Source organism: Triturus cristatus, chromosome 6 (assembly GCF_964204655.1).
Source record: "Triturus cristatus chromosome 6, aTriCri1.1, whole genome shotgun sequence".
Taxonomy (NCBI): Eukaryota; Metazoa; Chordata; class Amphibia; order Caudata; family Salamandridae; genus Triturus; species Triturus cristatus.
This window is the reverse complement of record NC_140589.1, coordinates 392706954-392733001: the sequence shown is the minus strand read 5'-3', so window position 1 is coordinate 392733001 and position 26048 is coordinate 392706954. Positions and strand designations below refer to the sequence as shown.

Sequence of the window (26048 nt, the reverse complement as noted above, 5' to 3'; positions counted from 1 at the left end):
AGTCATCCTCGTGGGGGCTGAATACCATGAAATATTACCCTCCTCTGTCCAGAAGTTCTCTTGCCCCATTAAGGTAAACCCCTTTCCACACAGAGTTGAACGGACGATATACCACTAGACTGTGAGTCTGTTCCAGTCTGTTGTTGGAGCTGTGTTGCAGGCCAGTTGCATTGAGAGATTGATGAATTCTTCTTAGTGGGCACAGGTGAACCGACTAAGCCTCAGTTTAAATCATTGACTGCACAGGCCTGCACAATAAAGTCCAAATCCTGTGGGCGATGTTTATAGCAGCTTGGACTGTTCAGTTCATCCTGACAAAACAGGTCCATCACAGCCAGTTTCTGCGTCCTTTGTGAACTCATGTCAGATATTTGGATACTTTAACCTATTGTAATACTTTCATTTTCATTACTTTGTTCTTCCTTCCCAAACTTCAGATGATTTCATTTTGAGGTCTTGTGTCAGCCAAGGCCTTTGATTTTACAAACAAATTAAATGTATAACAACTATACTTGGTGAGCCCACTTCAGTCGTTGGCTAACTTCATTGTGAGTGTTGGTATTTCGGTGTTTCACAAGGAACCCATTCACGCTTAAAGTACTTCTGTTCCGTGCCAGGGACTACTACAGCAATGTATGTTTTTAAGGCCCAAAAACATTTTTGATTCTAGCCATTTTTTTTAAATAGACCAGGACCTAGCAGCTTCTCCAACAATAAAGTTTTGCAAAAACCATGACAAAACCAGCATTGACAGGACCAAAAGACCGGGAGCTACAGATTGCTCATCTGGTTTAATCTACTGAGCATAGCGTGCATCCAGTGAGGAACCATGGCCATTGGCTGTGCCAGGTCTTGTTATTTTTGTCATGTTGATACTTCAAAACTGTAAAATTAAAGCTATATACCTGGCCATCCTACCAGTTGGTGGACACTGATAACATTAAACAAAGAAAGAGCTTATCTGTGCTATCAACTTACTGTATAAAATGTTTGCACATGTCTGGTTTTTGTACAGCAAGTATCACTCTATCTTAAACTTGAATGTACCTATATTTGGAAGGGGTTAGATGACTAGGACTTGGTATAATGAATATCAGCAATAAGCAGTCAAACTTCCCCATCCAACTTAAGACACATTCCCAGAGCTAGGTGCTGACAGATGTTTTTATTTTTGGAGCATTAAGAGATCACACTCAGTGAAATCTTTAAAACACTAGATTTGAGCCGCTGAATAATTTGTAAAGTATAGCCATTTCTAGTAAGGCCAGTCCAATATGGCGGAGAGTCTGTCTAGTTTTTCCCCTCAAAAAAGTTTGGTAAGATAAATGGTATTTGATAAATGAGGTACAAGAGAAAATTGTCCTACTTTCTTTAGATCTTTATCGTCAGTCATTAGTGCAGGATGATTTTTCAGACTTTGACTTTGCTTATTAAAGACTGTGAACCAGAAGTTTGGAGTGGTGCACTACTCTGAAGCAAAACGTGTCTCTCAATAAGTCCTATAGTCTTGTCTTTTTTTGTCTTGGTAGATCCTTTATTTTCACAAGTATCCCAACAATTAAAGTTACCAGCCAAAGCGCTTTGTTCATATACAATGAACTTCTTCAGGGCATAATATGAGGTACGGTCTTGTGGGCGAAGGTGCAGATATTCCCCTGGTCTTTCCTGTGAGTACAGTGTGGGCTTGGTCCAGAAAATTGAATCGTGGCTCATTGGAGTTGCAGGTGCACAAATGAATGTGACTGTGTAGGCCTCCTTGATGAGGGCCAATAAGCGCTGATTCTGAATAGCTAGCAGCAGCCGTCGGCTCCGTTCAAATGACTTGAACGGAGCCGACGGTTTCTGCTAGCTATTCCGGTGTACAAACCAATCATTGGGTATTAGGAGGTCCTGTAGGAGGGGAATCCCTCTCCATTTTGAAGTGATGGAAGACCAATCACTCGTTGAATTTCCGTAGGTTGATTTCAGGATGTTGGCTCCCGTCCTGCTTCCCCACCAGGAATAGATTGCGGAGGAATCCTGTGGGACTGATAGCCCCTTTTGAGAGTAACTCTTCTACCTCCACATCGAAGACGACAGTCTCCATATCTGAGGAGCATAGATCCGGAGACGGTAGAAAGGTGTGTCGTAGAACTCTAGTGGAAACCCTGAATTGTTTAAAGGACCCATGAGCACGAAGTCACCACCCTCCAGTTGTGAACAAAGCGTGCTAACCTGCCCCCCAGCTTTTTGTAGGAAAAGAGGTGTACACTCACCATGGGCTGTGTTACCGCCTTCTCTGGAACTGCTTCTAGAGCCTCGGTGACGAGGGTAGCCTCTGATGCGGTAAAAACCCCCGAACCTGGATACATATGCCATTGGCCTCACTTGGAGCCTTGGCCTCTGGAGGAGGCTTGGTATTGAGGCTGGCTGACCGAGTGCCCCCTGGCATGGCCAGGCCCTGTGAAAGCCTGAAGTGTATATATGTAATCTAAGGAGTTGAAAGCAGAAACTAATTTACTGAGCTAAGTGTGCGTCTTGACCTGCCTCGGAGGTTGCAAAGTCCCTCAACTTTGGGTCGATCTTTATCAGAAGGAACCAGCTCATCTCCGAAGAGAGGACGCAATTGGCATTACCCAGAAAATTATGGCTTGCTGGGCCCAGCCCGAAAGGATTTCCGGTGATATGGGAGTGCCTGATGCCTTGGCATCTTCTGCCATGTCACGAATCTTTGTCCGAGGTCCTGTCACATCAAGGGGTTTATCCTCACATGACCTCCAAGAGCAGTCAATTTCCTTCTTGGAGTCCCTGACCTGTTTAGCCAAGAAAGTGGCCGTCTTCGTGTCTAGCTCGAGACGTCAGTGCCACTTTAACGTCAAGCCGCAGGTGGGCACTTTTTATCCAGAGGTTTGTGCAATTTGCCCACTACATAACGGGCTACCTTTTCCGCTGGGCTCTTATCAGCATGTAATAGATTCTCTGGGTCCAACATATCAGATTTCTTATCCAGGACTTTTGAATGACGTGGGGAGTCACCACTGGGTGTGTGCGCAGCCAGGCACTATGGCTTATCAGGTTCCACATCTCCATCAGGCCCTGTGGAGGGAATCATCCCTGTCAGGAGGAGGGGAAGAGGGTTGACAGCCTCCTGTTGGCGTCAAAGCCCCAGATGGAGGTTGAGTGGGCCAGTAGCAAAGCCTAGTTCATAAAAGCATTTTTAAGCCTGGCAAAGGCATCCAAATCCACCCAGGGGTCGTCTATGCGTTTGTGTGTGAGCTCGGGAATGTGTGCGTCAGGCTGCCCTAGACATCTAGAAAGGTCTTCCCTCGGATGGAGGGTTTTAAAGGATCTTTGCACTATTTGTTGGAGTGCCTGCTCTAATGGTGCCACCGCTTCTGAGACTGCTCTATGAATGGAAGCATCTATTGCGCCACAAAATGAATCTTTGATTGAAAAGTAGGAGACTGACTCCTCTTCCATATACGAGTCTTCAGACTCCATCTCTTCAGGGGTCCATAAAAGGCTGAGAAATACGCTGGGAAAGGTATGTGTATAAGGTTAGTATTATTTGAAGAGATTGGCCCCACGGCCATTCAGGGTCAAGCCCCGAGACAACACACGCCCTTCAGGTGAGATGTTGGGGCAGTTCTCGGGGCACTTTAGGATTAATCACAGTCTGGGTCAGTGTCCCAACTTTTGATGCAGAGGCCCACTACCTCAAAGCTCATAATCTCAATACAAACCCCTCAAAAGGGGTGTCATGACTCCAGGCGGGCAGCGGCTGTCAATCCAAGCACTCTGCGGCCAGGCCAGTTGAAATAGGCTTCACAGGAAGTTCCCGAATCGCGCTCCAACCGGGGGAGGTGCGGAGATATGAGCACGTCAAGAGACTCGTCGATTAATCCGCGGCACGTGCCCTTTAGCGGCCAAAAGACCACTGTGCACCGGCTTGACACCTCTCCTGCGGTCAAATGCTATATTTCGGCAGCAGCTGCTAAGAAGCGTCCCAGCATTCCCGGGGCTACGTTAGGGGAACAACTGTGAGAAACAGCAATATTATAAGCCAAACACACATACTACAGCAAAGAATAGGCAATTAATCATTACATAGATAGCAAAAAATTCAATGAGAGGCCGAAGCACTTAACTGTCGGCTGCTGAAGCAGTGAAGAAAGAGGAGGCAGGAGAGTCAATAGGAGGATATGTGGAGGGACCCAGCTTGTTTATTGACTGAACTGCAGTCCTTACTTTTCCCTTTGGTTCATGGGCAATGAAGTTTTTATTGGTGTTTTTTTAAATGGCTGATTTCGAAATAAAGTGAAGAAAGAATAGCATAATTCTCACCTTCGGTTCTGACATAGAATCCTCTTACTTGGAGAACTATTTTCCTATCTGCTGTAATTTCTGCATGGTGGATTACTGACAGGGAGGTTTTTTTCCATTGATGACTATTTTTTATATTTGTATGATGGAATGAATTTTTCGAATTCACTTTTAATACCCTTGGATGAGAAATTAAATTAAGACTGTGTCTAATACTAACAGTAACGTATAGTTGATGAGGTGATTTTTAGCAATTAAACTACAATTTAAATGATGTACTATTACGGAAGAAATTTCCCAATATTTTAGACTGCAGCAGTGTTAATAGTTTGCGCAATATTTAATTTTTGAGAAAAACTGTCAAAAGAATCCTTGTGTTTTTGATATTATTTGTACCATGTGTGTTGGGAGAAGATTACTTGTAATTGCCTCCAGTGACCCTATATTTAATAACGCATATTTGGGGTTTCAGTCAGTTGGTACTACATTCATTAATCTACGTGAAACAGTTTGAAAAGTCTGTCTCTTTTTAGTAACAATGTTTTTTTATTTTTAGGGAAAGGATGAAGATTTTGAGACCGTCTACCAGCAATGTCTTAGATGTTGTAAATCATTTTTGGAAAATTGTCATTGATCCTTGTTCCATGTGACGAAGCCGCAACTCTCTGTACTTCCCTAAAAGAAGTTGCATCAAAAAAATTGCTGCTCCTGAAATTGAGTCTCTGCATTATCCATGTTGACATAGGCAATCATTCACACCCATTTAGGAAAAAAACAAAATCACGATTTAGCCTTTTCCTAAACCTTGCTGTGTTTTTTGACATATTTTGTTTGATTAGATGACAGAACAGCGACATAAGTGTATTTTAACCATATACAACCCTTTTTTTCTCATGCGTTTCAAATAGCTACTTTGTGAGAAAATAATTACAGTTTTTTCTTTTTGCACATATATTTAAATGACTCAGAGACATGACAAATTAAATATTTTAGTGTTACAGTGACATCTATCAAATCCTAATAAAACAAAACAACGGTTTATTGTCCTGAATTATGTATTCGTTTTAGTGTTCAGCTTTTCCAAGAAATGATGTGTTTTCTTAAGGTGTCTACATGAAATGAATGTCATTTTAAATGCTTTGTGATTAGGTAGCGACCGTTTCAATTTATATTAACAATAGTCTGGTATAATAAAAAGTTTTGTTATCAAGTTATTGTTTTGTTGACAAATGTTACAATTCGTTTTTGATTGTGGATTGCAGACCGAATACTCTAAAGTGGCAGGGCGAACTAACCTTACCTTGATGTAGAACTGGGGATTCAGTTTAGTCACAGAAAAGCCTACGGCTGGCTCAGTTGATCTTTTAAATGAATTGTATTCTGTTTGCAAACAGAGTGAGCGTGACTGTGGCTGCCTAAGAGCTGGTCTTGCTCTTGCTTCCTTGTGACACTTCTTGAAAATTGTATTAAAAAAAAGGCTGTCAGTGGTTAATGTGGATGCCTTCTTATTCTACACGTTCCCTCAGTGTGCCTTCCGTACACAACCCATGCAGATGCAAGCGTGGTAAGCTATTGTGGAGCTGTACTGGTGAAGATGAGGAATGGACTGGCAGGTAGCCACAAACACCTGCACCTAGGTGAACTAAGCATTCTTATGGATACCTTTAACTGCATATTCCTCACATTTTTACTCTCCTACGCACCAAACTGGATCTGGAAACTTCTGCAATCGCTCTCAGGTGTCAGCAAGTTGTGCCACAGGCCCCCGCTACAACTCCATCCTTCCCGTGAACATGACAACACAGAGCCAATGTAGGTGCCAAATCTGTGCGCTGACAGTCTTCTTTTTCCATGCGATTTAACACTGATCCTAAACTCCCTGCATACCAATTTCATTTTTTTGTTTTAACCAAAACCATTTGTGCTTTGTAAATTGTTTTGGCAGTGTGCAGGGATGTTGCCCTGAAGATGACAAGCTTCAAACCGTGGTGTGTTTGTTGCAAGCAAATGCCTGTGATAGACCTATACAATGTCTGTTGTGATGCCCCAACATCAAACATGACTCCAAGTCTTGTGATAAATGCTTCACTGATGCACGCTAAGACATCATGGAGCTGGAAGCTATCTCTGTCGTCGAACACAAGAAGAGGTATTGGTCCCTAACTATGCCGTTAGGCTGAACCCCACCCCCCACATGCGCATCCCTTTCCACAAATAAGTCTAAGGTGAAATCGAGAGACAAGTTGAAAAGCATAGAAAGCACAATCAAGACTTTTCAACATCCAGGCACTTCCAACCCAGGAAGAGGTCAAGCAGTTGGCTTTCAAGAAATTAACCCTTTCGGTGCTCATGACGGAATGGTTCCGTCATGAGCACCAGTGCTCCTGTGCTCATGACGGAACCATTCAGTCATGTGCACAGATGCAAACAGCAGAGGGATTTCCTTTTTTAGGTCGAGCATCAGCTCATGGGCTGTCTGCAAGACCTCCTGTAATTACTCTACAGAGTGTATGTACAGCTGCTGATTGTCATTGGTTAGGATCGCTACTGCTGTCGTTTCCTGGGTCCTTATTGGCCGGTGCTCCCGATACATCACTTCCGTTTACAAGCGAGGATTACCGACCAATTACAGTTTCCTTACACTGCAGGCTTATGTCTTTTTGTTGAGGGTCTATTTATTTTTTGTAAGCATCCCATTCCGCGCTTTACATTTAATGGCAGTTGTGTCCCTTTCTTTAGACGAGCCGAGTCTAAAGAAACTGAGTTGGAGGCCAAGGAAATAACAAGCATCATTGCATTACAAATGCTTGTTTTATTTCCGGTCTTGCTTCAGGAGCTGTAGACCCGGGTAAGTCTTCCATGATTAGCTCCACTTCCACCCACACTTGGAGCCCAAAGGCTCGCCAGTGGTAGGAGCTCTTCCCCTAATTAACTTACAGTGAAACAAAAGAGGTGCAGGTTTTCTCTGCTTTCCAATGCTAGGTCTAGCTTACTGTGCATCACAAGACGCAATAGAAACTCAGATGTACATCTTTAGCCTCAATCAGTCACCACTAACTGTGCCTCTCTCAAACCTTCGAATTTCTCTGAATTCATCTGTTTAGTGTATTTACATGTATATATTTGTTCGTCTTTATATAGCGCGGACCAGTTCATCAAGGCATTGGATCGCTGTGCATACCATGAATACGATCGTACTTGATTTGCAAAGTGCCATATTATCAAGTACACAATGCTTTCACTTGGCAGATACTCTGAGGTTCTGAGTAGCTGCGCTGCTTGGGCTTGAGAGGGAGGGTACCAGCGTTTCTCAGCTTGGTTACGTGCAATGGGAGAGCAGCGGCACCTCGCAGCAGCAAACATCCACTTGTGTTAGTGAGTGCTTTTATTTCTAAATTTCTTTCAAGCGCTGGATACACATCACATAGCAGAACTCTTTCATTTTGATATGGACTTTATCAGGGGTACTAAATGGCCAGCTGAAAGCGTATTCCGACAAGAAAAGCCGGAATCCCCACAGCCCACCCCTGCTGCCTTTCAAAGCACTTTTCCCTTATCCTTTAACAGCCACAGACATTCATTTTGCAAAAATGGCAGGAAGAAGCGGCAGTTGAAGAATCGGGACGAGTACTACAAGGAGCAGCTGGCCAGACTGGAGGAGAGAGTAAGTGGCATTCTGCTCGACAATTATGCTGGGATTATTTACACTCTCCGACGCCGCGCCCAGCTAGGAGAGTGAAGAGTTTTATACTATGGTTGTATTGGGAAGCATGACACCTGTCGAAGCTGCGCAGCGTTGATACAAACCCAGCCAGCGGTGCACGCTAGACATCATCCTACATGCGTCCAGCACAGCACCTACATGCCTCAGTCTGCTGGCACGTCGTACCAAACTGCACTATGCACAAACATCTGGACAGCTGTTACCTTCAGGACTGCACCATCCCTCCTTAACAGGCAAGGGTCACTTGGCTGACGTGTATACAATTGTGAAATGCTGCCCCTGCACTCATCAGGCACCAAAATCATACACACATAGCCCACTGAACATGACGTGCCACCCATCCAGAGTCTGCCCATAACACAGTACCAGATTATAATAACACAGTACCAGATTACGATGTCAGACTCCGGTCTGCAGTGCAAACCTAAGAATCTCGTGCCGAGAAACAAAGAGGACAGCCAACAGCGCCAAGAGACCGTACTAATGGCAGACTGTGTGCTACACAAATTCTAGCAACATAACATCAGGCCCCCTGGCTTTATTCTTGTTTGTAATGTGCTTGCTCTTCCAAACAAAGGAACATTCCGATTTTGTCTGGTAAAATAACGTAATCACTGAGCAACTTCTATAACGAAATATTACTAGTGGCATATTGCAGGTGATCCATTTACACATGAAAAGGAGGTGTGTAGCAAGCGCACATGATATTTTGATGTGTGATGCCTCTGGTGCAGTGCTGGGCCCGGGTAGAGGGAGACACACAAGCTCCACTGGTGATGGGAACGCATCTCTCAGTGACCCCCTAATTTGGGATCCCTGGGTGTGGTCAATATTATCATCATGTTTTACGCACTCACCTTAAAGAAATTGGCAACGAAAATGGCTATAATGGTGGCATAGTGGCAGAGCTTCCAACTTTGGAATTGGGGAACCCGGTTTAAATCCCGGCGATGGATGAACATTCTGTGCAAATCAGGTAATCTCCCTGTGCCTATAGTAAGTGAATGTGTCCTTGTGTAATGTAACTGGGGCTCATGTAAAATTGCAAAGTACAAAGGCGCCTGTGTGCCCAAAACATGCATGGCTAACATTTCTCCTCTTCAAAAATGAGTGTGCAGGTAAATCGGTATACCGCTTTGCTTTAATAGAATTTCTTCTCAGATTTGGTCTCTTTGTGTTATGTTAGCTTGTGTGTCTGTTTATATGCATACGTATGGGGTGCCGCTCGCCGCATTTGGTTGCTGGACATCGTGGAGCTGGTCTCTCTGCCTGCCTGAGACTGCTGACCCAAAAGGACGCTGTGCTGAACTTGGGGAGGCCGCTACAAAACCTCACATCGCTGGGACTGCGAGGACCAGGGTACTCGCTGCTGACTTGACCCAGCACACCTGTCTCCTCTTCCCGGCCCCACCTCCTTTCCCACCATTTCTTCAGCATAAGAGCCCCCGCTCTCACGCGCCAGCGGGACGCGCCCGGAGCGAAGACCGGGCAAAGAGCGGGCCGTTTGAGGACGGTTGAGGACGGGACGGGCCATTCCCCTAACTCTTACTGTGTGGTAAGAACTGCTTTTCCACACTGCCACAAACATTCATAATCCCTGAACTTTGTGTTGTCGCCATCTTGGTACTGTCTATGTGCTGTTTCCCCTTAATATTTCCTTGTAGCTCCAAAATATGCCATTACACGCAGGAAAATCACGTTCTTTAACTGTAAACACATCCAATGGCCCTGTTTCTGGCACTATAGACCAATTCTTTAAACGTGTGACTACCGTTCTAGAGAAAGAAATTGCAGAAACAGAAAAACGTCTATCCCTTGATTTGTTAACTGGTAAACGTTCTTCATTGGGCACAATTGGAAAAGCACTCTCTCCGGGGGCGACGATTGAGGGAGTAGGGTCCATCCCCGAAAGGGATGAAATTGTAGTATATACTAACTCCCCAGTTACGGTCCTCTCTACTGACCACACAACCAGCTCATCTATTTCAGGGCTATCAGATTCACCAAATCTGGTAATAACCCCTCCATCGTTAATAGGCCCCTCCGATACCAGAGATATTGCAAGAAAGAGACAAGCCCCCTCCCGCTATATCATCCTTGGCAAAGAAGCAGAAGACTAAATCCGTAGCTCAAACCTTGATTCCTACTGGCCCTCTAGCAACAAATAATCCCCCTTTAAGTATTAATGCTATAGGGTCAACTATTGATATGGACCCTCTGGCCAATCTACTCTTAAAAATTGAGACTATGGTCAAGTCCCTCCTACTTCCCCTTCTTGAGAGGACTAGATTAATAAGCCTACATCTGGATGATTTAGGCAAGCAAATACAAGGGAACAATTCGACTTTAATTGAACTTCTAAAAATTCAGCCCAAAACCGTCCTAGAGGATTTAGCTCCCTCTCTCCCTATTCTCCCAGAACAAGCATCAACCAGTGGCACCTTAAGGAAAACGCATACTGTATTAGGAAAAAAATCTGCTGGAAAGCTAGTAAAAAAAACTGCAGATAATAGTAAAACTAATCCCCAACCAAAAGACAAAGAAATAGAGAGGGAGACAAGGGTGGGCAGTACTTCTCCTTCCGAAACGAGAGAAAATGATGAAGACTCAAAAAAGGAAAGTTTAAATAATATTGAGGGAAAAATTAGTTCACCAACAAAACACACAATGGCCAATGGAAATCGTGACCATTCTTCCCAGCCCCAGTATATTCCATTAACTAGGAGAGTGGATCTACCCCCGGAATCAGCTCCGTACACAATTATAATGACAGGGGTACCTGAACTCCTAGAGGGCTCCAGGGAAGATTATTACGCTCTAAAAAATAAAATCATTTACTGGCTAAATCAAAATCGCCCTCTCCCCGCACACATAAATGGGGAAATTTTAATGGTAAGAAGAACGAGCTGGGTGGGCACAAGACCAAAAGAAAGGAAGGGGGATGTGGTAATTATAAACTTTCGAGACCACAGAGCCGTTAGATGTATTGGTGTTTGGTACGAAGCAAGAGGAGGGGATGTTATTTCTACACATTATGTCAACTATTTTTATCCACAAGAATTGTTTTCCCATTCAAAAACCCATTTCACAAAAGAGTTTTTCCAAGACCAGAGGGAACCAAATCAGCAATTTTTTCATCGAAACGCTCATAAACAACCGCCTAACCCTCAGCCTTGGAGTTGTTTGATTAATAATCAATATCCATTCCAGAATATAAATCCGATGTATCAGAACAATTCTGCCCAGTCACAACAGAGGTTTAATATACCTACCTATAATCGTTTTTCGGTGCTGGGTGGCTTGGATAACATAGATTGACTTAATTCAGAACAGGTCCGTACACAAAATTCCATTGTGGGAATTCAAACCACCTCTAACGATATTTTCCCCCCAAGTGAAAACACAGTCACACAAGGAATGGGAAGCAGTAATTTCTCCCCAGTCCCAATTTTAACATCAGCTATAGGAGCCGATACCCTTACCCCTGGGAATAGCTGTAGTAACCAACCCATGCAGTCGATCGATGAAGTGCAAAACCCCCCAGAGTATGTACCAGCAGTAGAGACAGCCTGCTTAAACAAATGTTTAGACTCCAGAAAGGATGACATCACAATACGAATTATGTCATGGAATATCGCAGGCTTACGAACTAAAGTAATGAATGGAAGTCTGCTGGAGTTTATTCAAGATTACCATGTAATCTGTTTACAGGAGACATGGTCTACTAACGAGCAGCATATAACTGGATATAAATCTTATTTTTCAGCGGCAGTGGCATCCCCTCATGGTAGGGCAAAGGGAGGTTTGATGGTATACATAAAAAATACAATATCTGGATTAAAAGTAACACCGCTTAGCCTATGCCCTAACTATCAGATACTGAAACTCTCATTTCCAAAGAACGGGACAATAGTTTTAGTGAACACATATGACAACGTCCCGGAGAGCGAGAGAGTAAATTTACTTGGAACTATTCGTAATAAGCTGTCCATCCTGACAAAAAAAATGCAAGGATCAGATGTCCCAAGTATCGTTTGGGGCGGTGATTTTAACCATCACCCCTGTGAAGTAAAAGATAGTAATATCTGTGGTATGGCTGAAGAATCAGATAAATATATGACCCACTTTAGTCATACTAAAGTGGGTGACCTCCTAAATGAAATACTGTCAGAGTTAGGCCTAGTAATCCTGAATGAAACTAATATCACATCAGGCCAGTTACAAGCTACATATTTGGGTAGAGGATGGGAATCAACGATTGACTATATATTAGTCTCATTAATACTTGAAAATAAAGCTCAGAGCTTTAGTCTGATAGTCAACGCACTGAGCGACCATGCTGCATTGGCTTTTGATTTGGTCATTGATCAGGGACAATATACACTACACCCGATAATGGCCACACTCTCCCAGAACAATATTTATCTTACAAAAATAAATGGTTATACCATAGGGTGGGGAACGATAGACCCTGTAACCATGACAAACAAGGTGCTTCACGCGGTATACCCAGCTATCATGAAGTGCCTTGACAACGATACCAGCGACGAAGACCTTTTATATAATTTTAGTTTAATCATAGAGAAGGCAAAAGACTTTTTAACTCGAAATATCAAAGGGAATAAGCCTGGGAAAAAAAGGTGGTTTGACCACCAGTGCACTATGGCCCATAAATCCCTAAAGAAAGCGCTGATGAAATCCGAAAGAGATCAGGAGGAAATACGTAGATTAAGGAGGTCCTATCGTCTAGCCTGCAAACTAAGAAAGCAAGAATTGAAAAAAGCGCTCTGGGACCAACTATATGAGAGTTCCCGAAATCGAAATAGCGAGCAGTTCTGGAAGGTAGTAAAGACCCCCTTTTTGACAGATATCAGCGACATGCCAAGAGTAGAAGTAGCGATTGAGGGCCCAACATGGGCAAACCACTTCTCCAAAGTTTTTGGCAAAGAAATAGGAGTAGATCCATTAGAAGAGAACAATCAGAGTCCACAAGAAAGTTTATTTCCGATACTTTTGGATTTTGAATTAAACGAAGTCACAAATGCGGTTAAAAAGAGCAAAAGCGGAAAAGCCCCTGGTCCAGACGGCGTACCAGTCGATTTTTTTAAGTTTAAACTAGACCTGTGGGCTCCAATTTTTAAAAAAAGTGTTTGATGCAACAATGAAGTGTGGTCTAATCAAAACTTGGACCCAATCGATCATGGTTCCCATTTTTAAAAAGGGAAATGGAGAAGATGTGACCTGTTATAGGCCAATTTCATTATTGGACTCGCTTGGCAAAGCCCTGGGCAGAGTGGTCCTCCAGCGCCTACAGGACTGGGTAGATGACAGTAATATATTATCTGATATCCAGTTTGGCTTCCGAGAGGGTTTTGGAACTACTGAACAGGACGCTGTTTGTTTGTTGGTCCTGGCCGGCGCTGCACCTGTGTGAGGGCTGCTCAAATCTACGACTTGCGGAACCCGCTTCGCGGGTCCCGCTGCGGAATCCCCTCACCTTTACCGCCTGTTTGTGGTCTCCTGCCTGGCTGCTCTGTGGGGGCGTGTGAGGAATCAGGGCTGCGAGCGTGAACCGGGACTCACCTTCCCAGGAGTCCCGGTCCCGGAGGCTGAGTCACCTGGCCCCGCTCTCCCTGAACGCCCCGCCCCCACCTTTTTACAAACTTAAAAGGCACCTGGACCTTTTCTTCGTGGGACGCTGTTTGTTTGTTGGTCCTGGCCGGCGCTGCACCTGTGTGAGGGCTGCTCAAATCTACGACTTGCGGAACCCGCTTCGCGGGTCCCGCTGCGGAATCCCCTCACCTTTACCGCCTGTTTGTGGTCTCCTGCCTGGCTGCTCTGTGGGGGCGTGTGAGGAATCAGGGCTGCGAGCGTGAACCGGGACTCACCTTCCCAGGAGTCCCGGTCCCGGAGGCTGAGTCACCTGGCCCCGCTCTCCCTGAACGCCCCGCCCCCACCTTTTTACAAACTTAAAAGGCACCTGGACCTTTTCTTCGTGGGACGCTGTTTGTTTGTTGGTCCTGGCCGGCGCTGCACCTGTGTGAGGGCTGCTCAAATCTACGACTTGCGGAACCCGCTTCGCGGGTCCCGCTGCGGAATCCCCTCACCTTTACCGCCTGTTTGTGGTCTCCTGCCTGGCTGCTCTGTGGGGGCGTGTGAGGAATCAGGGCTGCGAGCGTGAACCGGGACTCACCTTCCCAGGAGTCCCGGTCCCGGAGGCTGAGTCACCTGGCCCCGCTCTCCCTGAACGCCCCGCCCCCACCTTTTTACAAACTTAAAAGGCACCTGGACCTTTTCTTCGTGGGACGCTGTTTGTTTGTTGGTCCTGGCCGGCGCTGCACCTGTGTGAGGGCTGCTCAAATCTACGACTTGCGGAACCCGCTTCGCGGGTCCCGCTGCGGAATCCCCTCACCTTTACCGCCTGTTTGTGGTCTCCTGCCTGGCTGCTCTGTGGGAGCGTGTGAGGAATCAGGGCTGCGAGCGTGAACCGGGACTCACCTTCCCAGGAGTCCCGGTCCCGGAGGCTGAGTCACCTGGCCCCGCTCTCCCTGAACGCCCCGCCCCCACCTTTTTACAAACTTAAAAGGCACCTGGACCTTTTCTTCGTGGGACGCTGTTTGTTTGTTGGTCCTGGCCGGCGCTGCACCTGTGTGAGGGCTGCTCAAATCTACGACTTGCGGAACCCGCTTCGCGGGTCCCGCTGCGGAATCCCCTCACCTTTACCGCCTGTTTGTGGTCTCCTGCCTGGCTGCTCTGTGGGGGCGTGTGAGGAATCAGGGCTGCGAGCGTGAACCGGGACTCACCTTCCCAGGAGTCCCGGTCCCGGAGGCTGAGTCACCTGGCCCCGCTCTCCCTGAACGCCCCGCCCCCAACTTCTTACAACACACCCCATTGGTCTTTGGCCCATAAATATCGGAGAGTGACGCTGCTCGGGAGCGCGCGGGAGCGACGACCGGGCAAAGAGCGGGCCGTTTGAGGCCGTTCGAGGTCTGAGAGGACTGGACTGGCCCACCCCTCTTGGCTCGACAGGTTTGGAAGCTAAATTAATAACCGAGGGGAAACAGACCTACCTTTGTTACAGTGCCTTAGCGCTATGGATCCAAGGGTAACCCGTAGCAAGTCTTCTAAACGTGGGTCACAAATTAGTGGCCCCATGGATGACTTTATAACCCGCACTAACATAGCTATAGATGAAGAGATATACAAGCTCCAATCTCGGGTCTCGCTAGAACTAGATGCCGCCAGAAGAGTGTCCCAAGTAATTGCACTTTCTAAGAAATCCTCTCTAGGCCACATAGCCACTTCTGTTACCCCTGAGCGCCCAGCCCGCCCACATTGTATAGTCACTCAGGTAGATGTTTACCATCCACCGATCCCGGCTACTCCCCAATCTCCCTTGGGAAGTAAGAATGAGGAAATTCCATCGACACCTCTTAGTGTGCACACCCCTGTCCCCATTGCATTTTTCCCAAATCTGTCTAATAATATCCCCAGTGGAAAACAACCGAAGAGGAAACGCAATTCTCGCTCAGCTTATTTCCGCAAGAAAGCGAAAATTGCTGTCCCAAAAGATCTACTAGTGACCAAAATCACAGCACTCAACGCTGGAGTAGTGAATACCCCTAATACCCAGTCATGTAGTGAGGGGCAGGGACAAAATAAAAATACTTCTATTCCCTTCCTTAATCCCCCAGTAGGTGTGGACCCTGAAGTAGACGGGTTAACTAATAACAACAAAGAATTTATAGAGGTGGTTTGGGACACACTTAAAAAACTTTTGTTACCTCTAGATCTAAGGCTATCAAGGATAGAAAATAACTTGCTAGAAATAGAGAAGAGCATTATTGCTTTGGCCACTCTTGGGTTGAAAAGTCTGGAAAACCAGGGCATTATTGCAGCTGACTCAATGCCACAACATACCGTACCCCAAACCAATCTAGCTTCCTCTATAGTACCATCCACAATAAAATCTGTCCCTAAACCAAGGTCAGTTATGGGGGAGCAAGCTTGCGTTAAACCAAGGCCAGTTATGGAGGAGCAAGCTTGCGTTAAACCAAAGGCTCCCCCACAAGGTCTCACACGCAATCTGCAACATTCCAAACGCGAACCACCAAATAGATCGATACCCAGTAAAACCCAGGTTCCCCCAGTTAAAGATAATTTTAGAGGCGGCTATATTGACCTTCCCCCAGAGGCAAACGACTATGTGGCTGTCTTGACGGGTGTTCCTATGATAGGCAATGGCCAATTTGAAAACCACTGGTCGCTGAAAAATAAAATAATACACTGGTTAAATGTTAACAGACCAATCCCCAATGGTAGAAGAAGTCGCGTACTGATGGTTCGCAGGACCCCCTGGGTAGGACCAACGCTGAAATCCAGTTCGGGGGACTGCATAGTAGTGACCTTCGAAGACCCACATATGGCACACCACATCTGTAGTTGGCCCAGCAATGATGACTCCTTAGTCAAACCCAAACCACTATCTTTTTTTTATCCCCACGACCCATTTGCAACCAGGGGGATAATTGGTCATTGGTCCAACACCACCAACGGCCGAATAGGCCCTGGTGTCACCGGGAGACCCTCCCACATTGGAATGGTCTCTCTACTTTTAATAGATTTGATGGCCTAGAGGAGGTGGATTGACTTTCTGTGCAACCACCCAAACAACCCCGAAGGGAATTCTTAACTCCGCAAAGGCATCATTCCATTGATTGTCCAGCCCGAGTAGGACGATCCAACAATGAAAGGGTTGATGGGGTGACTTTGTCATTGGACATAATAGTAAATTGTAGCAGGGGAAATTGGTCAAACTTGCTCTGCAAGACCCCCCCTGCATCTACTTCTCTTGAACACCCGGATTCTACCTGCCTGGTCTCCTATGCGACCTCCATTCTCCAGCAAAACGAGCCATTTGTGAGGTCTTCAAGACCTGTGGGTGCGATTGTTTCCCCTATGCTTATGCCCACTGACCCCACCAAGGTCTCTTTAAAAGCTGACTCTGTTTTAAAAATCCTATCTTGGAATGTGGCTGGTCTCGGTCGTAACTTTGACATCCCCGAATGGAACGACTTTCTGGAACCCTTTCACATTTGCCTCTTTCAGGAAACATGGTGTTTGGAGCCAAGACATCGAGTGGGATTCTCCACCTTTTTTATCCCTGCAGTCCAGGAGCAGGGATCTAAAGGTCGCCCGTCAGGCGGCCTTATCATATGGATTAGTATTACTCTGGGCTTCAGGGTGAAAGAAAGAAATACTCAATCACCGGATCTCCAGTGGTTAACGATAACACACAAAGGGGGAAGAAGTATGGAAATCTTCAACATTTACCTGAGGGGTGTGTGACGGGGCAGGGGACAGGACTGAGGAGGACTCCCCTGATTGGCCATATTGGTCACATGACCCCTCTATATCACTTTATGTTCATACACAGGCTGGCGAGGAACGAGAGCAACCGCATGACTGGATTTACAGCCCTCAGCCAGACTGGACTCAGAAAGAGGTACCGGGTGCCTTTAAGAGGGAGATCCCATGCGACGAGACTCCTCCCCTGGATGACGCGTCCTGTAGCGGGACTTCAAAGGAGAACGGGAACAGGAAGTTGGCGGACGGCGTTTCCCCGGAGTTGGAGAGTGAGCTGGAGTGGAGGAGAAGAGCGACGGTGAGCGGAGAGGAGTACGGGACATCGGAGGAGAACGAGTTGGAGTGGCGGAAGAGGAGCAGACTGGAGCGGACGGCGGAGCCGAGAGCCGAGACCGAAGAGCCTACAGGAGCCGAGAACGACAAGCCAGGAGGCCACCGATTCCGTGAGGCGCCCTGCCACGTTCCCAGGGGAGGAGCGTGGCTGGAGCAGGTACGGGGGAAAGTCGCAGGCTGGGTGGGGAAGGGAAAATCCTCTTAAAGCACTGATAACCTCGAAAAACCCGCCATCACCCCCTATTCCCAAATCCCCTCCCCTGAGCACTTAGACACCAATTAGACTCTCGCTGCACGGTGTCCCTCACTCCTGGACCCTTCATTGCTTCGCTGGGCGACATCGCCTAACACGTGATTTCCTTTTGTTTTCTTTTGGGTTATACCGGGGAAGAGAAACCTGTCCAGAACGACTAACAGGGAGAGAGGGACGACGGGAACACCTGCAGTGATTCGACCTACCCTGAACACGTCAGAGCAGCCCCGGTTCACTGGATGAGAAAGACTGTTAAACTTGGCAATAAAAACCTACTTTGAAACCCCTTTACCTTCTTGTGCAGCGTGTCTGTCACCCCGAACCCACTACACTGGTGTCAGAAGTGGGATTCCGCCATCTGGATGGACAAGATGGACGCCCTCATCCAACACCTCGTGCAAGGGCAGGAGAAATTGGAATGGGCTATCCAACGACCGATGACGTCAGCCCAAGCGGACAGGGAGGTGTTTCAGACCACTGTCAATGCCCAGCTGGAACACCTGCAGAAAGTAGGCACAGCCCCTCCCCTCTCGATGCCCCTAGAACACCGCCCCCCCCACGTCCCAAACCCGTCAGGGATTGCTCTACAGAAGTATCTTCCGGGGGATGACCCAGATGTATATTTAATGAACTTTGAACGAGCCGCACGAGCACTGGGATGGCCCGAAGATAAGTGGCCCTTCTTTTTGGCTCCCCTACTGACAGGCGAAGCTCAGTTCGCATACCAGGTGGCTAACCCCACAGGTACCGTGCCTTACTATACGATCAAGGAGATCATCCTGGATCATCTAGGACTTGATGGGGAGGCCTATAGAGTGCGTTTCAGAAGGGAACATGGTTTGCCTGGGGAGAATCCCAAGACGTTGTTCTTTCGGCTCAAGATGGCAGCCGACAAATGGTTGAAGCCCTTGATAAGCACCAAAGAGGAGGTAATGACGAAAATATACCTCGAGCAATTTATGGAAGCGTTGCCTTATGGCACCCAAAGGTGGCTGAGACAACATTCTGGACTAACACCTGAACAGGCCATAGACATGGCCACCAACTACTCGAGAGCCCAGCCAAGAGCAGCAGGATGGGAAGGCGAGAAGGGACAAAAAGGGGGGAATCTCGGAAAAGGGGATAAGAAACCCAAGGGTACGCCCGAGCCTCCTAGACCCCGACCAATACGGGTGGAGGGTCCACCGGTCAGGGGCCCACAGTGCTTCGACTGTGGTGAATGGGGGCACATTGCCAGACTCTGTCCAAGGAAGCGTACAGCGGAGGAACCGATGGAGGTCGGATATTTGCCCAGGTCCATCTTATATTCAGCAGAGTTGGGGCATTCTTTTTATGTAAGTTTAAACCTGAATGGTAGGGTGGTTAGAGCATTGCTTGATTCGGGCTGTCGGCAGTCCGTAGTACAAAAACACCTGGTCCTCCCTCATCAGTATGTACCGGGGGCAGTTGTACACATCCGCTGCGTACATGGTGACGTGAGACCTTACCCTCTCGCCCAGGTAACCCTTCATCACCGAGACAAAAAGCTGTGTACCGTGAAAGTTGGGGTGGTGGAGTCCTTGCCCGAAGAAATGCTGCTGGGGGTGGATAATCCTGAGTTTCTTTCCTTGTTCCCGGGATCTAGTTCAGAGCCACCCTTGAGGACTGGGGTAATAAGGACAGCCCTCATGTCTCCCGAACCATGGGTCCTAGACCGCAGTTTTCGGTTTGCACAGGCCAACGACACCACACTATTTAATGCATGGGAAAGCGCCCACATGTCCGACTCCCAGGGGACAACACAGTACCCTCGTTTCCTTATAAAAAGCGGGCTCTTGTACAGGGAGGGAGCAGAGGGAGCAAAACCCCAGCTACTGGTTCCAGTGTCCTTTAGGGAGCAGGTCCTCTTCTTTGCTCACGCGCATCTTACCGCTGGGCATAGTGGGAAGGAAAAGACCACGGACAACATAACCCACTTCTTCTATTGGCCGGGAGTATATAAGGATGTCTACACTTATTGCATGCGATGTGAGACCTGTCAGAGGAAGAATGCACATCGTCCTCCTGCAGCCCCGTTACATCCCTTACCTTCCATTGGCACGCCGTTCGAAAGGGTGGGGATGGACCTGATCGGGCCATTACCAAAGACTGCAAAGGGGCATGTGTACGCGCTGGTGGTCGTGGACTACGCCACCCGGTTCGTGGAAGCTTTTCCACTGCGGACCCCGACTACCAGCCTCATAGCGGAGAAGTTCGTCGAGCTGTTCTCCAGGGTTGGGTTCCCGAAAGAAATCCTTACAGACCAAGGCACCCCTTTTACATCCAAGCTCATGAAAGAGGTCTGCAAAACCCTGGATATACACCAGTTACAGACTTCCGTATATCATCCACAAACGGATGGCCTCGTGGAGAGGTATAATCAAAGCTTAAAGAACACCCTTAAGAAAATGCTCACGGCAGAGGGACGTGACTGGGACCGATTGTTGCCTCTGGCATTATACGTCTTGCGAGCACAAAAGCAGAGCAGTTTGGGCTTCTCGGCCTTCGAGCTCCTATACGGGCGACAACCAAGGTCCCTCTTGGAGATCACCAAAGACGTATGGGAATCAGAGGGAGAAGACGAACAGAAGTCCCTGCTGGACTACACCAACCAGCTCAGGTCCAAGCTAGGAAAACTAAGGACCCTCGCCTGTTCCAACCTAGAACAACAGCAAACCCGTCAAAAAAAGTACTATGATCGGGGAACTAAGCTACGGAAGCTACAGAAAGGTGACTGGGCCCTTCTGCTCCTACCGGGAATAGCCGATAAGAGAAAACAAGAGTGGAAGGGTCCATATGAGGTCGTGGATACCATTGGAGACACGACCTACAGACTGCGGTTGTCCCCTACCAAAACTCAAACGTATCATGTGAACCTATTAAAGAAATGGATTGGACCGCCACCGAAAACAGCCCATCTACTTATTCCCACAGGTGAGAGCCCGACGTCCAAGATAGATGAGCTCGTCGTGAACGAAGGACTATCCCCACACCAGAAGAAGGAATTAAGGGATGCGCTAATACCATACAGAGACACCTTTTCGGACCTCCCTGGTAGAACTACGCTGGTGGAGCACAGCATTGAGACCCATCCCGGCAAGAAAGTAAGACAAAGACCCTACAGGATCCCGGCGGCCCGAAGGGAAGCCATACGTAACGAGGTACGCGACATGCTGGAGTTAGGTGTGATCCAGCCTTCCCGGAGCGATTGGGCCTCGCCGATCGTAATGGTCCCAAAACCCGACGGGTCCAGACGTTTTTGTATGGATTTCCGCGCATTGAACGCCATCTCTACATTCGATGCATATCCGATCCCACGAGTGGACGAGCTCATCGAGAAATTAGGCGACGCGGTATACATCACCACGCTAGACCTAACGAAGGGGTACTGGCAGGTACCCCTTAGAAAAGAGGACAGGAAGAAAACTGCGTTCATCACGGAAGAGGGACTATTCGAGTTCACAGTCCTTCCATTCGGGCTCCATGGGGCGCCTGCCACCTTCCAGCATTTGATGAACACCCTACTTCAGCCCTATGCCGCCTTCTGTTCCGCATATCTGGATGATATCGTCATTCACAGTACACAATGGGAAGGCCACTTACAACATGTTCAAACAATCCTGGCGGCACTCCAGAAAGCCGGCCTCCACGTCAATGCAAAGAAGTCTCGAGCTGCTTTCCAGCGAGTGAACTACCTGGGTTTTGTCTTAGGTGAGGGAACCATCACCCCCCAAGCAGAGAAAGTCAGAGCCATCGAAGGTACCCCTTTCCCACGCTCCCGTAGAGACCTAAGAGCTTTCCTGGGGTTTATAGGCTACTATAGACGGTTTATCCCAGGCTTTTCGGCTGTAGCCGCCCCCCTGACCAATCTATTAACAAAAACGGCCAAAAACCGAGACCTAACAAACCCCTCCCCCGAAGCTGAACAGGCTTTCTTCGATCTGAAAAAAGCCATAACTTCTCAACCAGTCCTCGCCTCCCCCGATTTCACCAAACCCTTCATCCTTGCCACAGATGCCTCAAATGTGGGGGTGGGGGCTGTTTTATCGCAGGTGGGGTTGGACGGGCTGGAACACCCTATACTGTTCGTCAGTAGGAAGCTCTTTCCTAGGGAGATGAAATACCCCACTGTGGAACGTGAGTGCTTGGCCATCAAGTGGGCTGTAGATAAGTTGCACTACTACCTGGAAGGTAGGCCCTTCGTGTTATACACGGACCATGCCCCGCTACGGTGGATGTATCAGAACAGAAGCCTCAATCCCCGTGTACTGCGCTGGTTCCTGTCTCTGCAGCCATATTCATTTACGGTGAAACACAGGAAGGGAAGGGACAATGGCAATGCGGATTTCGTCTCCCGAGTCTTCCCTCTCCCCGAACGGGAGACGCAAGGGGGGGAGGTATGTGACGGGGCAGGGGACAGGACTGAGGAGGACTCACCTGATTGGCCATATTGGTCACATGACCCCTCTATATCACTTTATGTTCATACACAGGCTGGCGAGGAACGAGAGCAACCGCATGACTGGATTTACAGCCCTCAGCCAGACTGGACTCAGAAAGAGGTACCGGGTGCCTTTAAGAGGGAGATCCCATGCGACGAGACTCCTCCCCTGGATGACGCGTCCTGTAGCGGGACTTCAAAGGAGAACGGGAACAGGAAGTTGGCGGACGGCGTTTCCCCGGAGTTGGAGAGTGAGCTGGAGTGGAGGAGAAGAGCGACGGTGAGCGGAGAGGAGTACGGGACATCGGAGGAGAACGAGTTGGAGTGGCGGAAGAGGAGCAGACTGGAGCGGACGGCGGAGCCGAGAGCCGAGACCGAAGAGCCTACAGGAGCCGAGAACGACAAGCCAGGAGGCCACCGATTCCGCGAGGCGCCCTGCCACGTTCCCAGGGGAGGAGCGTGGCTGGAGCAGGTACGGGGGAAAGTCGCAGGCTGGGTGGGGAAGGGAAAATCCTCTTAAAGCACTGATAACCTCGAAAAACCCGCCATCACCCCCTATTCCCAAATCCCCTCCCCTGAGCACTTAGACACCAATTAGACTCTCGCTGCACGGTGTCCCTCACTCCTGGACCCTTCATTGCTTCGCTGGGCGACATCGCCTAACACGTGATTTCCTTTTGTTTTCTTTTGGGTTATACCGGGGAAGAGAAACCTGTCCAGAACGACTAACAGGGAGAGAGGGACGACGGGAACACCTGCAGTGATTCGACCTACCCTGAACACGTCAGAGCAGCCCCGGTTCACTGGATGAGAAAGACTGTTAAACTTGGCAATAAAAACCTACTTTGAAACCCCTTTACCTTCTTGTGCAGCGTGTCTGTCACCCCGAACCCACTACAGGGTGCCAAAGGCGGTGTATCCCATCTACCTACTACAGGCCTAAACCACAACCTGGCTGCTTGCAATGCGGACTCTTATATAATGCTTGCAGGCGATTTTAACTGTTGTTTTGAGCCCTTGGCCAGCGAAGATATCTTGGACACTTTTGAGGAGGACACCAGGAGAGGTATTCCTATTTTGAATCTTGACCCGATTCCCAAATGGTCGCAAAACGCTATAGAGATCAATGCCCTCTGTATGGAGCATAATTTGCGACCGACAAATGGCCGATCCAAATCTGACCATATGGGTGCACACACTTATAACAGACAAGACCATACGTCTAGGATTGATTATATTATGCTTAATTACAATCTCTGGCTATATCACCTAGATATGGAGGTTATAGTGTCGGGCGATAGCGACCACAACCCCTTATCGCTATCTATCTCATTTCCTTGGCAGGCTGGAAGCCAAGGACCACTCGGACATAAGTGGAAATCCTCCCACGAATTAGTCCCCGCAAACTGTAGTAGGCGCTTAAAGTGGGCAAAAGTCTTGGCTGATGAAACAAGGATGGCCCAAGCCGGGTCTATTTTGGAAGAGGTGGAGCCCCGGATGAACACTTTAAGCTCAACCGATAATAAGATCTTACCTCTATTCACTGAGACGGTTTTGGCACTGAGTGACTTATTTATTGTTCCCCAAATCTCTCGTAGGGGTCCCCCGAAAACCTTGCCCAAACAGTCAGACAAGTGGTATACTGTAAAATGTCGTGAAGCTAAGAAGGAACTTGTTGTGACATTAAAGTCCAAAGACACAGTTGCTATTAGGGCTGCTAGAAAATTTTATAAAAAAACCATATTTGAAGCCAAACAGGTTTATGATTTTAACTTTTGGGGAGATTTAGTAGAGGCTAGCACCAGGAAGGATGCCAAGAGGTTCTGGGACCTATTAAGATCTAGGGAAAAGCCCACTGACCAGCAGCTAACTTGTAACATCATAGGGGGGGTATGGTTCGACCACTTCTCACAACTGTACTCCGCTCCCCCAGGCCTCCACCAGGTAGCTTGCCCACCCATGGGTTTATTGCCTAATCCTACAATCAACCTCCCGTGCCATGATGGCCTATTTACCAGCTCAGAAGTAGAGAGAGCAATCCAAGGTATTGTTTCGAACAAAGCAGCGGGTCCTGACGGAATCCCAGGAGACCTAATCAAGAATTACCCACCCATTTGGAGTAGATTAATTGCCTCGCTTTTGAACGAAGTCATGTTGGGTGGAGTCTTTCCTGACTCATGGAGGGGTGCTGAGGTCGTACCTATTTTTAAAAAAGGTTCTAGGGACGACCCAGCGAACTACCGTCCAATTAGTTTATTGGACTCTTCTCAAAAGGTAGCAGGGAAGGTGGTATTGGGCAGGATCAACGAGTGGGCAGATGGAAATCACATCCTGTCAGATCTTCAAGCGGGCTTCAGAACAGGAACAGACACAATCGAGCAGACGTTCCGGCTTCTAATGATCTATTGGAAAGTGGTGGTGCTGGGAGGGGGCAGTCTGTATTTAGTCTTCATTGACTTGCGGACTGCCTTCGACCTGGTACCACGCGCACTTTTATGGAACGTCCTCGATGGGTTAGGCCTCCCTCCTTATTTGCTGTCGCTGCTCGCGAAATTTCATGATAGGAATTTTGCCCAAATTAGATGGGGCACACAGGGAGAGAAAACATCTCGTATCCCTGTGGACAGAGGCGTTCGCCAGGGTTGCGTGCTTGCCCCCACTCTGTTTTCTCTTTATATTAACGGAGTGGTGGAGCATCTTCTACAACAACCATCGGATGCACCAACCCTGGCTGGAAGGAAAATCCCAACGCTCCTGTTCGCAGACGATACCCTCCTAATCTCAAAATCACCAATGGGCATTCAATCGCTGCTTTCAAGCTTTCAAACCTTCTGTGATGGAAGGGGTTTGGCTATAAACATAGGCAAAACTAAGTTTTTAGTCCTTAACCCGCCCAAAAAATCCGTCTATCCCCCGGTCCTAGATTCTGTCCCACTTGATCGCGTCAAAGAATTTGATTATCTGGGTATACGCATCAGTGATACCATGAGCTGGAAGGCACACCACCAAAAAATCTTTCTTACCCACAAAAGGGTGGCAGGTGCGTTGCTCAAGGAACAGCGAGACTCATTATCAAAACCCATTGGGGCTCCCCTAGATATCTATAGGGCTAGGGTTGTAAGTGCGGCACTTTACGGTGCTGAGCTGTGGGGCACCCATGGAGTTGACACCTTGGCCCATCTTGAGAACAACTTCCATAAAGATCTAATGGGTTTGCCCCACAGCACGCCAACAATCCCATTGCTGCTAGATGCAGGTACCCGGGCAATCTGCGACCAAGCGAAATTACGCCCACTTTTGTTATGGTCCAGAATCTGGAATGTACAGGAATTAAGAAGTTATGCAGAAGCCTTGAATGACATTTTGTCATTACCGGGTTCACATAAGATCATCTGGCTTAGGGAGGTAAAAAAGCTGCTCTACAAATTAGGCCTAGGAGAGGCTTGGGCCAATAAATCTGCACCCCCGAAACAACAGCTAAAGAAGGTTTATTGGGCATGGGTAGACAACGAGAGGGCCCGAAGTATAAATCATTGTAAATCTGTAGTTCTGTTTCTGTCGTTCAAAGACTCGCCGTCAAGGGAACTTTATCTAGATACCATTCAGAGCTC

General features: G+C 47.7%; 1 protein-coding gene across 2 annotated transcripts in view; it reads left to right on the top strand.

Annotated features, from left to right (window-relative positions):
* The window catches only part of ACP1 (acid phosphatase 1), an 85634-nt gene extending 80122 nt beyond the window's left edge, over nucleotides 1–5512 (top strand). For both annotated transcript variants that reach the window (XM_085610795.1, XM_085610794.1), the window contains exon 6: nucleotides 4859–5512. In XM_085610795.1, the coding sequence (XP_085466921.1) occupies nucleotides 4859–4936 (78 nt within the window). In that variant the 3' untranslated portion in view covers nucleotides 4937–5512. The remainder of the gene's footprint in view (nucleotides 1–4858) is intronic.
* Nucleotides 5513–26048: the final 20536 nt, after the last annotated feature.